This window comes from Delphinus delphis, chromosome 15 (assembly GCF_949987515.2).
Source record: "Delphinus delphis chromosome 15, mDelDel1.2, whole genome shotgun sequence".
NCBI lineage: Eukaryota > Metazoa > Chordata > Mammalia > Artiodactyla > Delphinidae > Delphinus > Delphinus delphis.
In genome coordinates, this window is record NC_082697.1 from 31,965,986 (window position 1) to 31,979,228 (window position 13,243).

The window sequence follows — 13,243 nt, forward strand, 5'->3', positions numbered from 1 at the left end:
CGGCGAAGCTCCCTGAAGGCCGGGGCTGTCAGGTCTCCCTATGCCCAGGGAAGGCTGCCTTCCCGGGCCGCGCCGCAGTCTCTGCCGCCCTGTACCCCACCCGCAACTCTCGAGTAGCCCCACATTCTTGCGCTTCAGTTTCCCCGCTCCTCGTCTTCAGGCCTTACCCCGGCAAGAGGTCTGGCCACAAGGGACATTTTGCAACACGTGAAACTTTTTAAAATGTCGAGCTTTATTAAGTATAATTTACATATGATAAAGTACAATTGGATTAGTTTTGACAGATACATATAGTCTTGGAGCCATCATCACAATGTAGATAAAATATTTTCATCACTCCAGAAATTTCCATCAGGCCCCTTTGCAGCCAATATCCTTCCCCAACCCCAGGCACACAGAAAGGTAATGAATAGTTACCTACTGGATACAGTGAGTTCTACCGTCACTGCAAGTACGACAGAAATCTGTCATTTAATCCACCAAACACAAAATGCACCGGAAAAAGAGGACTACAATAAAGGAATTCTCAATATGCAGCATGCCAACTTGTGACCTTGTAGCACAATTACTGCTGGGCCTTTTTCACTTTCTTGGTTGAATCCAACATCCATGGAATTAAGCCACCTTCATCCTTTAAGGGAATAAGTCCCCACAAAAGGCTACTTACGCTAGAGAAATTATTTTTGCACAAACATACTCCTTGGGACCTATCAGATCTACTAAAACTTCCAAGACTCCTGTACAAGGCTCCCTAGGCTAATGAAACACTGCCCTGTAACAATGCTAGTCTTATAAAGCTGACAGAACTCTGGGTACATTAAGCTTCTGTAAATGCAAGCAAAAATGACAAAATATTATATATTTGTTCTACTCTCCCCTTTTCATTTCTTGAGCTCAAGTCAGAATACCAAGTTTGGCAAATAAATCCCCCAAAATACTGTGTCACCTGCTGTATCTGGAATACTTTTTATCACTGTATCTAATGTCGTATCAACCTGCTCTAGACTGAAACAATAAGCTCATTTACATGAGCTGCTTGAATTGTGAATTCTCTAGGATACTTGCAACCATCGTGGTCCAAATGAAGGCACTGTCCTGTGATGTTTGAAATTCAAATGACTTTTATTTAAATTGAAAACAATACTTAAAACTGCATTTAGAGTCAAAACCCTTTTGTTTATAAAAATTATAAGGAGTATTCCTAGGTAAGGCAAAGTTGTTACTCAGTTAACAAGACCAGATTTGACTTTGGACTTTACTTTTTGAACAAACTGTAGAGAATGGAGAAAAGAAAAAGTTATTTACAGAAAACAATATCTACATATGTACTCAGAGGTACAAAGACAAAACAGACTTAAGTATGTGCTAGCATCTCAGAAGCAGTTCTCAAAGAGCTTAGTTTTATTTCCTTGAATTTTAAGAATGTCTAAGATCCTTCTTCATCCTCGATCTTGGGAGCCAAATAGTACTTTAAATGTCCCATATCAGCAATTTTATACTCTACGACTGAAAGAAAACAGGAATATAATTAATTACTGAGAAGTACCACATACACTACCTACAAAACAAGATTCAACAAGTTTATTATCTTACCAAGGGGTACATCTGCAGACATACTGAGTGTTACTGTAGGAGAGAGTGGAGTGGCTTTTGTAAAGAAGTTCAGGTACCTCAGTGCAAAAGTTAGCTGAACTGGTTCATTCATGTCTATGGTAACCTTAGGGAGAAAACAAAAAGATTCATCATACTGAAAAACATCAAGAAAGCTGCAACTCATTCATTTCTAATATACATTGACAAATGACTTAGTTTCTTCAACAAATAAAATTGTAATAGAGGGAAAACGAAATTGAAGAGAGAACCAATGGACTAAAAGAAATTTAAGGAGCGTATCTCAATGAACTGTAATGTACGGACCTTATTAAAATCTTGATTCAAACAAACTGAAATAACCAAGGAAGTAGGAACACTGAAAAATTCCTTAATATAATTTTCTTAGATGTCATAAAATGTTTACACTACGAATAAATTAAAATATTTATGAGTGAATTTTTTCTTTTTTTAAAAATTTCTAGCTGCACGGCTTTAGGGATGTTAGTTCCCTGATGAGGGATCGAACCCACACCCTTGTCAGTGAAAGTGCGGAGTCCTAACCACTGGACCGCCAGAAAATTCCCTATGGGTTAAGTAACATTTGAGAGAAGAACAAAAATCAAGATTGGCAGGGGAGTGAAATGTAATTTAGGAGAAAAGAATCAGCCCCTGGAGTTTTGTTACTAATATATATTTGTTACTAATATATGTATTTTTAAACTGTTTATTTAAAAGTTAATATAAGGATTACACAACAGCTAGATTTTACCCCCAACTAGATCCTACTGGGTTGCTCAATTATTTGGTAAAAACATAGTAAGTACCTCCAGAAATCTAAAGCTAGCCTCCCAAGCCTATCCTTAAGAGTATGTGTGGGTTTGATACACAAACCCATTGTTCTACAGTTTATAAAGGTTGCACTAAATTTGCACTTCTCACAAATTTAAGTTAGATGGCATCTATAAGATCACTTGCAGATTTCAAAAGTTTCAATTCTCACATATTAGTTACTTGGAAATGCAAATTCTGTCTGTTTTTCTTTAGAGCTTTCTTTAATTTTAGCAATTACCTTGCTAAAGACTGAATGTTTGTGGCCCCCCCACCACCCCAATTCACGTTAAAGCCAAATTCACAATATGGTGGTATTGGAGGTGGGGCCTTTGGGAGGTGCTTAGTGTTAGGAAGGCAGAGCCCTCATGAATGGGATTAATGCCCTTATAAAAGAGACCCCAGAGAACTCCCTTTCCCTTTCCACCAGGTAAGAAGGCTGCTGTCTGTGAACCAAGAAGCAGGCCCTCGTCAGACAACAAATCTGCCAGCTTCCGAGTCTCCAAAACTGTGAATAATAAACTTCCGTTGTTTAGAAGCCACTCAGTCTATGGTATTTTGTTATAGAAGCCTTAGCAGACTAAGATATAACCCAATATTCTTCTTCAAGGTATTTTGTTTACTTAAAAACTACTTACAGCCTCCTCTTCTTTATCAACATTACTCGTTTGTGACAACTTAATATTTCCATTTCCAAGTTCTCCACTTGCAGAAAATTTCACTCCATCTTTTGCACAGGAAATTACAACAGCATCTCCAATATGACTGAGATCTCGGCATATACGTGCAAATTCACCAGAAGGCATCTTTACTACACAGCTGTACTCTTGTTCCTGTAAAACAAAGAATTTTTTTTTTTTTTTTTTTTTTTTGCGGTACGCGGGCCTCTCACTGCTGTGGCCCCTCCCGCTGTGGAGCACAGGCTCCAGATGTGCAGGCTCAGCGGCTGTGGCTCACAGGCCCAGCCGCTCCGCGGCATGCGGGATCCTCCCGGACCAGGGCACGAACCCACGTCCCCTGCATCGGCAGGCAGACTCTGAACCACTGCGCCACCAGGGAAGCCCCAAAACAGAGAAATTTAAATGTCATGGAAATAAAAGATTTGGCACCCTCACTTTCTGAAGACTCAGCATCTAAACAAGAACTCAGAATTCAAGATTTTCTGATTACTTTGAAATATCACTCATTGTGTAATTTCTTAACACTCTAACCACTCAAAAAATAAATGCAGATATAAAACAAGTATGCTGTAAGAATAACCATACTAAGAAAACAAATTAGAGCTTAAACTTTTAACAGTAAATGCACTATCCCGGGAACAAGAGCCTCCACCTAATCACCCTACAGTAGGGCTAAATCAAGAGGCCATTAGGGTATGGCATACAGTGATGATGGCGCAAACAGGTCTGCTTTCCAAAACAAGAGAATATGATGTTAGGCATTTTAAACATCCGAACACCTCCTCTCACTTTTGATGTTGATAAACCTAACCATAATGAATTTCTGCTAAAATGGCTTTAAGATCTTCTCTCAATAAAAATCAAGCACTCGGGTTTCTCTGGTGGCACAGTGGTTAAGATCTGCCTGCCAATGCGGGGGACACAGGTTCAAGCCCTGGTCCGGGAAGATCCCACATGCCGTGGAGCAACTAAGCCCGTGCACCACAACTACTGAGCCTGCACTCTAGAGCCCATGAGCCACAACTACTGAACCCGAGTACCACAACTACTGAAGCCTGCACACCTAGAGCCCATGCTCCACAAGAGAAGCCGCCTCAATGAGAAGCCTGCGCACCGCAATGAAGAGTAGCGCCCCCCTCCCCAGCTAGAGAAAAGCCCACATGCAGCAATGAAGACCCAACACAGCCAAAAATAAATTAAAAAAATAAAGATCTACAAAAAAACCAAAAAAAAATCAAGCACTCTAGGAATAATAATTTAAAAAAAGATGCAGAGGTTAATGTAAATATTCACTCGGCAGAAATAAATTCAAACCAATGAGCCACTGTAGAACTCCATAACTTAATAAAATGACAAATATGTCAGTCTTAAACACCCGACTCTGGAACATGCATGAGCAGATATACAGAAAAAGTTGTTAGGAAATAGGCTTTAAATTATTATATTAATATATCTTATGTAACTTTCAAGACTGTACAGTATGCTCAATCAGAAACTTTGATACTCACTGGAATTCCAAGTTGTTCAACATCTAAATCCATTAACTTCATTTCATAGTCTGAAACCTTTTCTTGATCTACCAAAAGAAACCAAATGTTGAAGAAGAACATGTAAGTTTACAGATGTCAGGTATATTTTACAGCCATCACAAACATTATCTTAAATTTCTCTCAGCCTTGGGAAATACTGACACTACATTTTAATTTCTTCTAGCATAAGTCAGTAGAAGGGTGCGACTTACTTGGAGCTTCAAATACAAGTGCCAAGGTGTCCGCATTATCTTCAGCCCTTAGTGTAATGATGTCTTCATTGCCAGCACATTTCAGTATTTTGGACATGCTAGAACACAGAAGAACAAAGCGTTTAAAATCAACAAATTAAAACCAGGAGGTACCACTTTTAACCATTAGACCATCTGCCGAATTGGTGAGTTAGGATGTGTAAGCCGGTCCAGCCATTTGGAATGCAATCTGGTAGTATTTATACTTAAACTAAACAGCCCCCCCCACCAAGAGCAATTTCACTTCTGGATATAAATAAAACAGCAGTATTTTATGAACTGCAAATCCCTTTGGTGGGTGAAGTTAATTATTGGGACAACGATCTTTAAAAACCATTTAATAAACCAGTTAAAACACACTGTATGTAGTAGGGGTAAATATTTCTCACAAGCTTTAAGATTTAAACATGTGTATGTACTAGACAGGTAGTGGTCAAAAGTTGAAAGCATTGCCCTGGTATAAATTTTCCTCAAACCGGGATCTTGGGGTGCTCAGCGCAACTCTGTAGTAAAAGAAATACTCTTGTCGCTCGTTAGGGCGAATGAACTAGGACACATTATAAAGCAGTTAAAGTCAATCAGGACCAAGGTTTCTCATCCAAGGCCGCCTGCCCTTAATGACCAAAGAGCTCTGCAACAGTCTTTTCCTGGCACCGCAAAGAAGTCCGTCATTTTCCCGCCACCACCCGCTTTGTGACTTTGGCGCGGAAAGAGCCGGTTCGCGCTGCAGCTAGCGCGGGCTTTCCGAACCGCGCGTTTCGCTTGGGTCCCGCCCCACTAGTGCCGCAGGCCAATGAGAAGGCGCAGATGGCCCACTCCAGCCAATGAGGGCCCGGCCCGGAGGCGCTCCCGCCAAGAGCCAGAGGAGGTGGATCAGGGCCCGGCCATCCGCTGCTTAGGGGCTCACCTGGTGAGGTTCACGCCCATGGCCAAGTTGCGGTCGCAGCGGTACGTGTCAAAGCCCTCGGAGCGCAGGGTGAGCTGCACCAAAGAGACATGGGACGAGTCCATGCTCTGCAGGTTCACGCCGCTCGAGCTGATGTCCCAGCAGGCCTCGTTGATGAGGTCCTTAAGCGCCTCAAGCACCTTCTTCAAGATGGAGCCCTGGACCAGGCGCGCCTCGAACATGGTGGCGGAGTCGCAACGACACGGCTGCTGGCGGAAGAAAGGAGGAAGGTATAGCCGGCTTAGGCTTCAGACGATGAGAGCGAGCGACGGAAATAACTCACGAACGGTTGAGACGGAGGAAGCCCACAACCAGCCCGCCGCGCCTGCAGCAGTTTAATACTGCCGCGTCTGCGAGCGCGCGCTACGACCCCGCGCCCCTCGCGGAGACGTCACCACGCTGCCCCGCCTGCTGCCTGGGCGGAGAGACTACAGAGCCAATCGTGTACCCGCTCCGCACGAAGTCCGCTCCACCCCTAACATCTATTGGAGGGTGCGGACTGGGGACGGGGCGTGAGCGCTGCGCCTTCTGAGGGCCGGCTGATAGGCGACCGGCGGGAATCCCCGCCTTTTTGTCACGTTCCGGAACCGGACGTTAGAAAAGTCCGGCCGACTGTGAAGGTCAGGCCTATAGTGGGGGTGGGGGGGGTCGTTGAACTGCGTCTTTGTGGTGCTTCATCTCCCTCTTGAGGGGTAGGGAATTTCCGGCCTCGAAAGTGAAACGCAAATCCAGCCTGCTAGGAGAAAGAGCCGCCTTGTAGCCTAAAGAGTTGTCTTGACCACCAGCTCTTAAACCTCCTCCGCCACATACACACCAAACTCGTATCATTTACCGTATGCAACTTTCTAAGCTTTTTTATTTTCTCTACAAATATACTTTTTTTAAAAAAACAAATGACTTTATACCGTAGACCCTTTTGCAAAGTACTTAATAAAGCATGTGTAATTTTATGCCAGGTACATGTTTTCTATATCAGCACCTCTTAAAAAGATGGCATAATATCCTACGTATGTAACTAACTTAAAAAGTGCTTGTAATTTGGGCAACTCCTTGAAGTATTGCTGGATCGAAGAGCATACACATTAAACTTTTGATTAATGTTACTAAATTGACTTCTAAAAGATTGCAATTTACATTTCAGCCAAAACTACGAGCATGCTCATTTCGCCTAATTTTTCTTTCTATAGATATTAGCAATCTCGTTTTTAAATCTGTGCTCATATGGAAATTTCAGTTTGTGTATTAAAAGATTGGCGCAAGTTGGATATCGTTCATATAGTTCTTGACCACTGTCTTATTGATTAAAAGGAGCACTTCATATATTAATAATCTTATTATTATAAATATCCCTCCTTTGTTTCTTTTTTGCTTTGTTTACAGCATTTCTCTTTAGTTGCTTCTAATATTTTACCTTGGTCTGTAGAATTCTTTAGTTTTTCTACCGTGTATCTTGGTGTGGATTTAGTTTTATTTTTCCTGTTCAGGAAATTTTGTATTCCTCAATCAGAAGATTCATGTATTTCATCAAGTCTAGAATATTGTCAACCATTATGGCTTCAAAAATTGCCTTTCTCTACTCTATTCTCTCCCTCTAGAACTTTCTTTTTTTTTTTCAATTTTATTTTTTTGCAGTACGCGGGCCTCTCACCGTTGTGGCCTCTCCCTTTGCGGAGCACAGGCTCCGGACACGCAGGCCCAGCAGCCATGGCTCACGGGCCTAGCCGCTCCGCGGCATGTGGGATCTTCCTGGATCCGGGCACGAACCCGTGTTTCCTGCATCGGTAGGCGGACTCTCAACCACTGCGCTACCAGGGAAGCCCCTCCTTCTAGCGCTTTTATTAGATGTATCTATGCACTGAATTTAAGGTACCTTCAATTGTAAGAGGCCCCATTTTATGTAGCACAAGAAAATAAAATGTCAAACTATCATATGATTTATCATTTAGAATGTCTATTTTGTAATTATCAAAAGAACTTTTAGACTTTTAAAAACATTTGTATCATATATCATTCATGTGCGTAATATGTACACACTATATATATATTGGTTAAAGCACTTGTAATATATCTTCACATTCAGTTTCTCACTCAGTTACTGATACTGCTGTTTTTCCATATATCATACTCTGTCGTCAAGGGTGTGGATGATGCAGCATTCTTAAGAGTGCTCCTCTATTGTCTCTGGAATTTCTTCCAAGTCTCTGCCACCCATTCGTAAATTTTGATACTAGCACTTCCTTTATGTATAATCAACTATCCTTTTGCATACATCTTTATATCAAAACACAACGGTTTCATCTATTTGTAGGTATTTTCCTTTCCAGGTCCTTTTATTTATTTTAAAAAATATTTATTTATGGCTGCGTTGGGTCTTCGTTGCCGCTCACGGGCTTTCTCTAGTTGTGGTGAGCTGGACTACTCTTCATTGCGGTCCTCAGGCTTCTCATTGCAGTGGCTTCTCTTGTTGCAGAGCATGGGCTCTAGGCATGCGGGCTTCAGTAGTTGTGACGCACAGGCTCAGTAGTTGTGGCACACGGGCTTAGCTGCTCTGCAGCATGTGGGATCATCCCAGACCAGGGGTCGAACCCATGTCCCCTGCATTGGCAGGCAGATTCTTAACCACTGCACCACCAGGGAAGTCCCTCCAGGTCCTTTTAGTGTCTCAGTTCCTTTGCAAAATGTGGAATGTATTCATTCCTCCAGTGAGAAACATTTGCTTCACTAATAACGAATGTATACTCTACTACTCTGTTTCTGTGCTTTCTGCTTACATAATAACATTTTGGTTTAATGCCAAATCGAAGTGTTGATTTGAAGGTATTTTAAATGGCAATTAAACTCCACCCATGACTTAAGAATGGCTATGACCTGTCGTCAGGGAAGGCCTTCTGCGGAGGTAGCAGGTTACCAGAGAAACTAGCTGTTTGGAGAGTGGGAGAAAGTATTCTAGGCTGAAAGAATAACATGTTTTAAAAGGACAGCATGCTTAGAAAGTGTTCAGATAGTAGTTTGTTTTAAAATTCAAAGCTTTTTTTATAAGTATTTTTCCCCAGTTTTATTGAGATGTAATTGACATACAATAGGACTCAAAGACTGATGTGTCCAGAACACACTGAACAATGGGGAGAGTGGTGCAAGGTGAGGTTGCAAAGAGAGTCAGGGCTGAGATCTTATAGCCCTTTACAAACCCTCTATAAGTGAAAAGGAAAGTTATCAAAGGGTCTTTGGCATGAGACAATTTCTGTTTTGTTTTTTTAAAAATTAATTAATTAATTTATTTATTTATGGCTGTGTTGGGTCTTTGTTGCTGCTCACGGACTTTCTCTAGTTGCGGAGAGTGGGGGCTACTCTTCATTGCCGTGCGCGGGCTGCTCATCACAGTGGCTTCTCTTGTTGCGGAGCACGGGCTCTAGGCGAGCAGACTTCAGTAGTTGTGGCATGCAGGCTCAGTAGTTGTGGCGTGCGGGCTTAGTTGCTCCGCGGCATGTGAGATCTTCCCCCGCCAGGGATCGAACCCGTGTCCCCTGCATTGGCAGGTGGATTCTTAACCACTGCGCCACTAGGGAAGTCCCCAATTTCGGTTTTAAGAGGATTACTCTAACAACTAGTAAAGGTGCTATTTCAATCAGTGAGAAAAAGAATGAATTAAATTATGACCAAACAATTCGTTAAACTTCTAGGAAAAAGTAAAGCTATAGACTCTTCCTAATAACTGTTTACTGAAATAATTTCCAGATAGATTAAATAATTAAAATTCAAATAAATGTAAACCCAATAAGAAATGGAAAAATATTTTGGTAAATATTTAAGAGATCTTGCTGTGGGCTTCTAAACATAAAAGGAAAAAAAACCCATAAAACATAGGAATGACTACATAAGTTTTAAAACTTCAGTGTGCCTAAAAACTTGTGTTGGTTAATATACTTTGTTTCCACAACAGAGAACCCAATTCAAACTGAATAAAAGGGCACTTTATGTATCTAAACAAAATCCAGAGGTCCCTGGCTTCTAGTGCCTAAGGTCCAGTCTTAGTAAATGTATGAAAAATGGTTAGCATATTAATAAGCAAAGAAACATAAATTGAAGGGAGATAAAATTTTAATCTACCAAATTAATAAAAATTGTGTTAACACCCATTTCTTAGGAAGGATATAAGGAAGTGAGTACTTTCATGACTTGAAGATGAGAGTATAAATTGGTATAATTTTTCCAGTGGGAATTTGGAAATATGTATGAAAATCCTTGGAATTTTTTATTTAGTCTTTGACACAGAAATTCAATCTATAGGATTTTTTTTTCCCAAAGAAGTAATCAGAGTTACTTACCACGATGAGGCATGTTTAAGAATGTTTCTTATAGAATTATTAACAATTCCCCTGAAATTGGAAATAATCTTGAGGTCTAACAATATGGTCTTTGTTAGGTAAATTATGGTAAATCTGTAAGATGGAATACTATAAAGCTTTTCAAGTACCATTCTCGGGCTTCCCTGGTGGCGCAGTGGTTGAGACTCCGCCTGCTGATGCAGGGGACACGGGTGCCCCGGTCCGGGAAGATCCCACATGCCGTGGAGCGGCTAGACGCGTTAGCGATGGGCGCTGAGCCTGCGCGTCCAGAGCCTGTGCTCCACAACGGGAGAGGCCAGAACAGTGAGAGGCCCGCGTACCGCAAAAAAAAAAAAAAAAAAAAAAGTACCGTTCTCAAAGGGCATTTGATGTTAAAACGTCGAGTTATGAAACAGTATAAACAATAGTATCCCAACTTTCTAAAATTATTATATCTGAGTGTAAGTGCACAGAAAATAGAATAAAAAGGCAATAATATGGATGTTAACAGTAATTATCTATGGCTGATGCTACCACAAATGATCTTAATATTTTTCGTTATGCTTTTCTGCATTTCCCACAATTTCTTCATCAAACATATATTGTTGGTCTGAAAATGTTAATGCATGCTGGGAGAGAAAAATGCTGTGAACTATTTAATATAATTTCTGGCAAATTTCTTTACAAGGTGATATCACATATTAAACTGAGTCTCATTCCTGGCTGCACATTAGACTCATCTGGAGAGCTTAACAAAATGAAAGAAACAAGCCTATTTCCTCTAGGTTCCATCTCTAGAGATTCTTATTTAGTTGGTCTAGGATGGGCCATCCATTGGCATTTTTAGAAGCTCCCCAGGTAATTCTAATAAATAATTAGGACTGAAAAGTACTGTTTCAGCATGTGTGATCAATTGATGAATATTTATGCTTAAAGCCACCTGCACCTCCATATAGACTGTTGGTTTGAAAAAGTAAGACCTATGCTTTGTCAGAGAGAAGACTGAAATTATAGTTTAAATGGACTGTGTAATAATCTAATAGGTCTACAAGTTTGTGGGAATGCAGGATTTGTATTTTTGAAACTTTAAGATGTTATACAGTTCTGCCTAGCCCATTCTCAATTCCATTTTGCATGTCATCTCATTAAACTGAATAAGAAGTTTTAGCTTTCTGAGAACACTTGTCAAGATAAGATCTAGAAAGGCAATATGAAGGACAAGAAAAAGAGCAGATCAAGTCTGTTTTTGTTTATGGACAATTTTTTTAAAAATGTATTGTTTAAATAATTCATTTATTGACAGTTCTTCCCCTCTAAGAGAGGAAAAACGCTATTCGGGGAACTGAAGAATTTTCTTGTCACTTGTACCAATGCAGTTTTCAAATTATCAAGAAGGTGGGAGGTGTTTTTATTATAGAATGATAATAATTATAGCAATACCTGCCCACTTATGCTGAGCTTGCAGTCAGCCTGCACACTCTGGGGGACTAAAAATCTCATGCTAGTTACCTATACTAATCCTATACATATACTAAGTATATGTATAGGAGTGCAATAGAAGGAGTACAATGAAAAGAATCACCATATACAAGATATGTCACAAGCCTGGAAGAAATGACCCTAGAGGAAAGAGCTATTATGAAGTATTCTATTATTATGAGGTATTTCTATTGAAGGGCAAAATCAGGGGTAGAGGAGGAGGTGTAACGTAATGTAAAAGAACAAAATTCTTCTTTGGGCTGGAGGTGAGGGAAATTTTTTACTTTTAATTTCTTCCTACAGTTGAGGGAGAGGCTCTAAAGCTTGCCTAAATACCTGTTAACATGACTTCCAGAGGTCTGAATATCTCATCCCTGTTTACCACAGTACCGACTTCAGAATTGTACCTGGTCTGAGCTCCATTAGCTTGGGAGGGCTGAGTATGACAGATAAGAAGTTTGTTCGGGCCAAACTGTAGGGAGTTATCTACCCTAGTAATTATACTGTGCGTTCTGAAACTCTGATCTACATGCACTGGTTCTCCAGTTAGGCTGTGTTTCAAAGCAAACAGCTGAGGTTCCAGGAGGACTGATGTGATGCTTACTCGGATGTGACCTTTCACAAATATGTTCCATAAAGGTGAGAATCTGGTTACTAACACTTCCACCTGTCTTAAAGGTGTTGACATCCTTCTAGATCCTTTAGATAATAAACCTTGCTTAATTTACCCAAGAAGTGTCTGGTCTTTATTTCAAGAAGTGATCACTGACATTAGTCAAAATGGTGGTCACACAGTCTCCAACAGATTAAAAGAGTTTTAAAATTACCATCAGCATGTTATTTACTTTTTAAAAATAAGTTATTTTTTACTTTTAAAAAATATTTATTTATTTATTTTGGCTGTGCCGGGTCTTAGTTGCGGCACGCGGGATCTTCATTGTAGCATGCAGGCTCATAGTTGCAGCGTGTGGACTTCTTAGTTGCGGCATGCATGCGGGATCTAGTTCCCCACCAGGGATGGAACCCAGGTCCCCTGCATTGGGAGCTGGAGTCTTAACCACTGGACCACCAGGGAAGTCCCATGTTATTTACTTTTATAAATAAGATTAAAACAAAAGACAAATAAAACAAAAGAGCACAGCTTTCTCTAAATAAATTATGGCCTAAAGGGGGTGGTCTGTTTCTCTAAAAAAAACAAGTATTTGTGCGTTAATAGGGAACAAAGCATACCCTGAGTTCAGTGTTCCTCTATACCTATTTTATTGTCACTTTGAAGGAGTGTTATAGGCACTTGGGAATATACTTTTATAGAAATCAAGAAAATATAACACCCTTTTCAGAATTCCCACTACTTTCCCCAAACCTTACAGTTCAGGTCAAAATTGCTAACACAAAATTGCAGCTCCTATGTGTGCAAATTTCTCTCCTTGTTAAATTACAATATGCTTAAGGGAAGGGGCCCTGTCTTATACTTGTTTTACATCACTTAAAGGCAGTGAACAGGAACTGTTGAAGGCAATGCTGAGCAACACGGGTATTAACAATGAATTTAGGAAGGCCAGGAGTATGTTAAAGCGTGCGTTGGTAACAGATCTGTGTTCGTATTCTTAGT

General features: G+C 40.5%; 1 protein-coding gene across 1 annotated transcript; it reads right to left on the reverse strand.

Annotated features, from left to right (window-relative positions):
• Positions 1-219: 219 nt before the first annotated feature.
• PCNA (proliferating cell nuclear antigen) lies at positions 220-6,271 on the reverse strand. Its single transcript, XM_060031196.1, has 6 exons — positions 5,789-6,271; positions 4,843-4,940; positions 4,610-4,677; positions 3,060-3,254; positions 1,594-1,717; positions 220-1,506 (listed from the first exon to the last, which is right to left on the reverse strand). The coding sequence occupies exons 1-6, from the start codon at positions 6,007-6,009 to the stop codon at positions 1,427-1,429; spliced, it is 786 nt and encodes a 261-aa protein (XP_059887179.1). The 5' UTR covers positions 6,010-6,271; the 3' UTR covers positions 220-1,426.
• Positions 6,272-13,243: the final 6,972 nt, after the last annotated feature.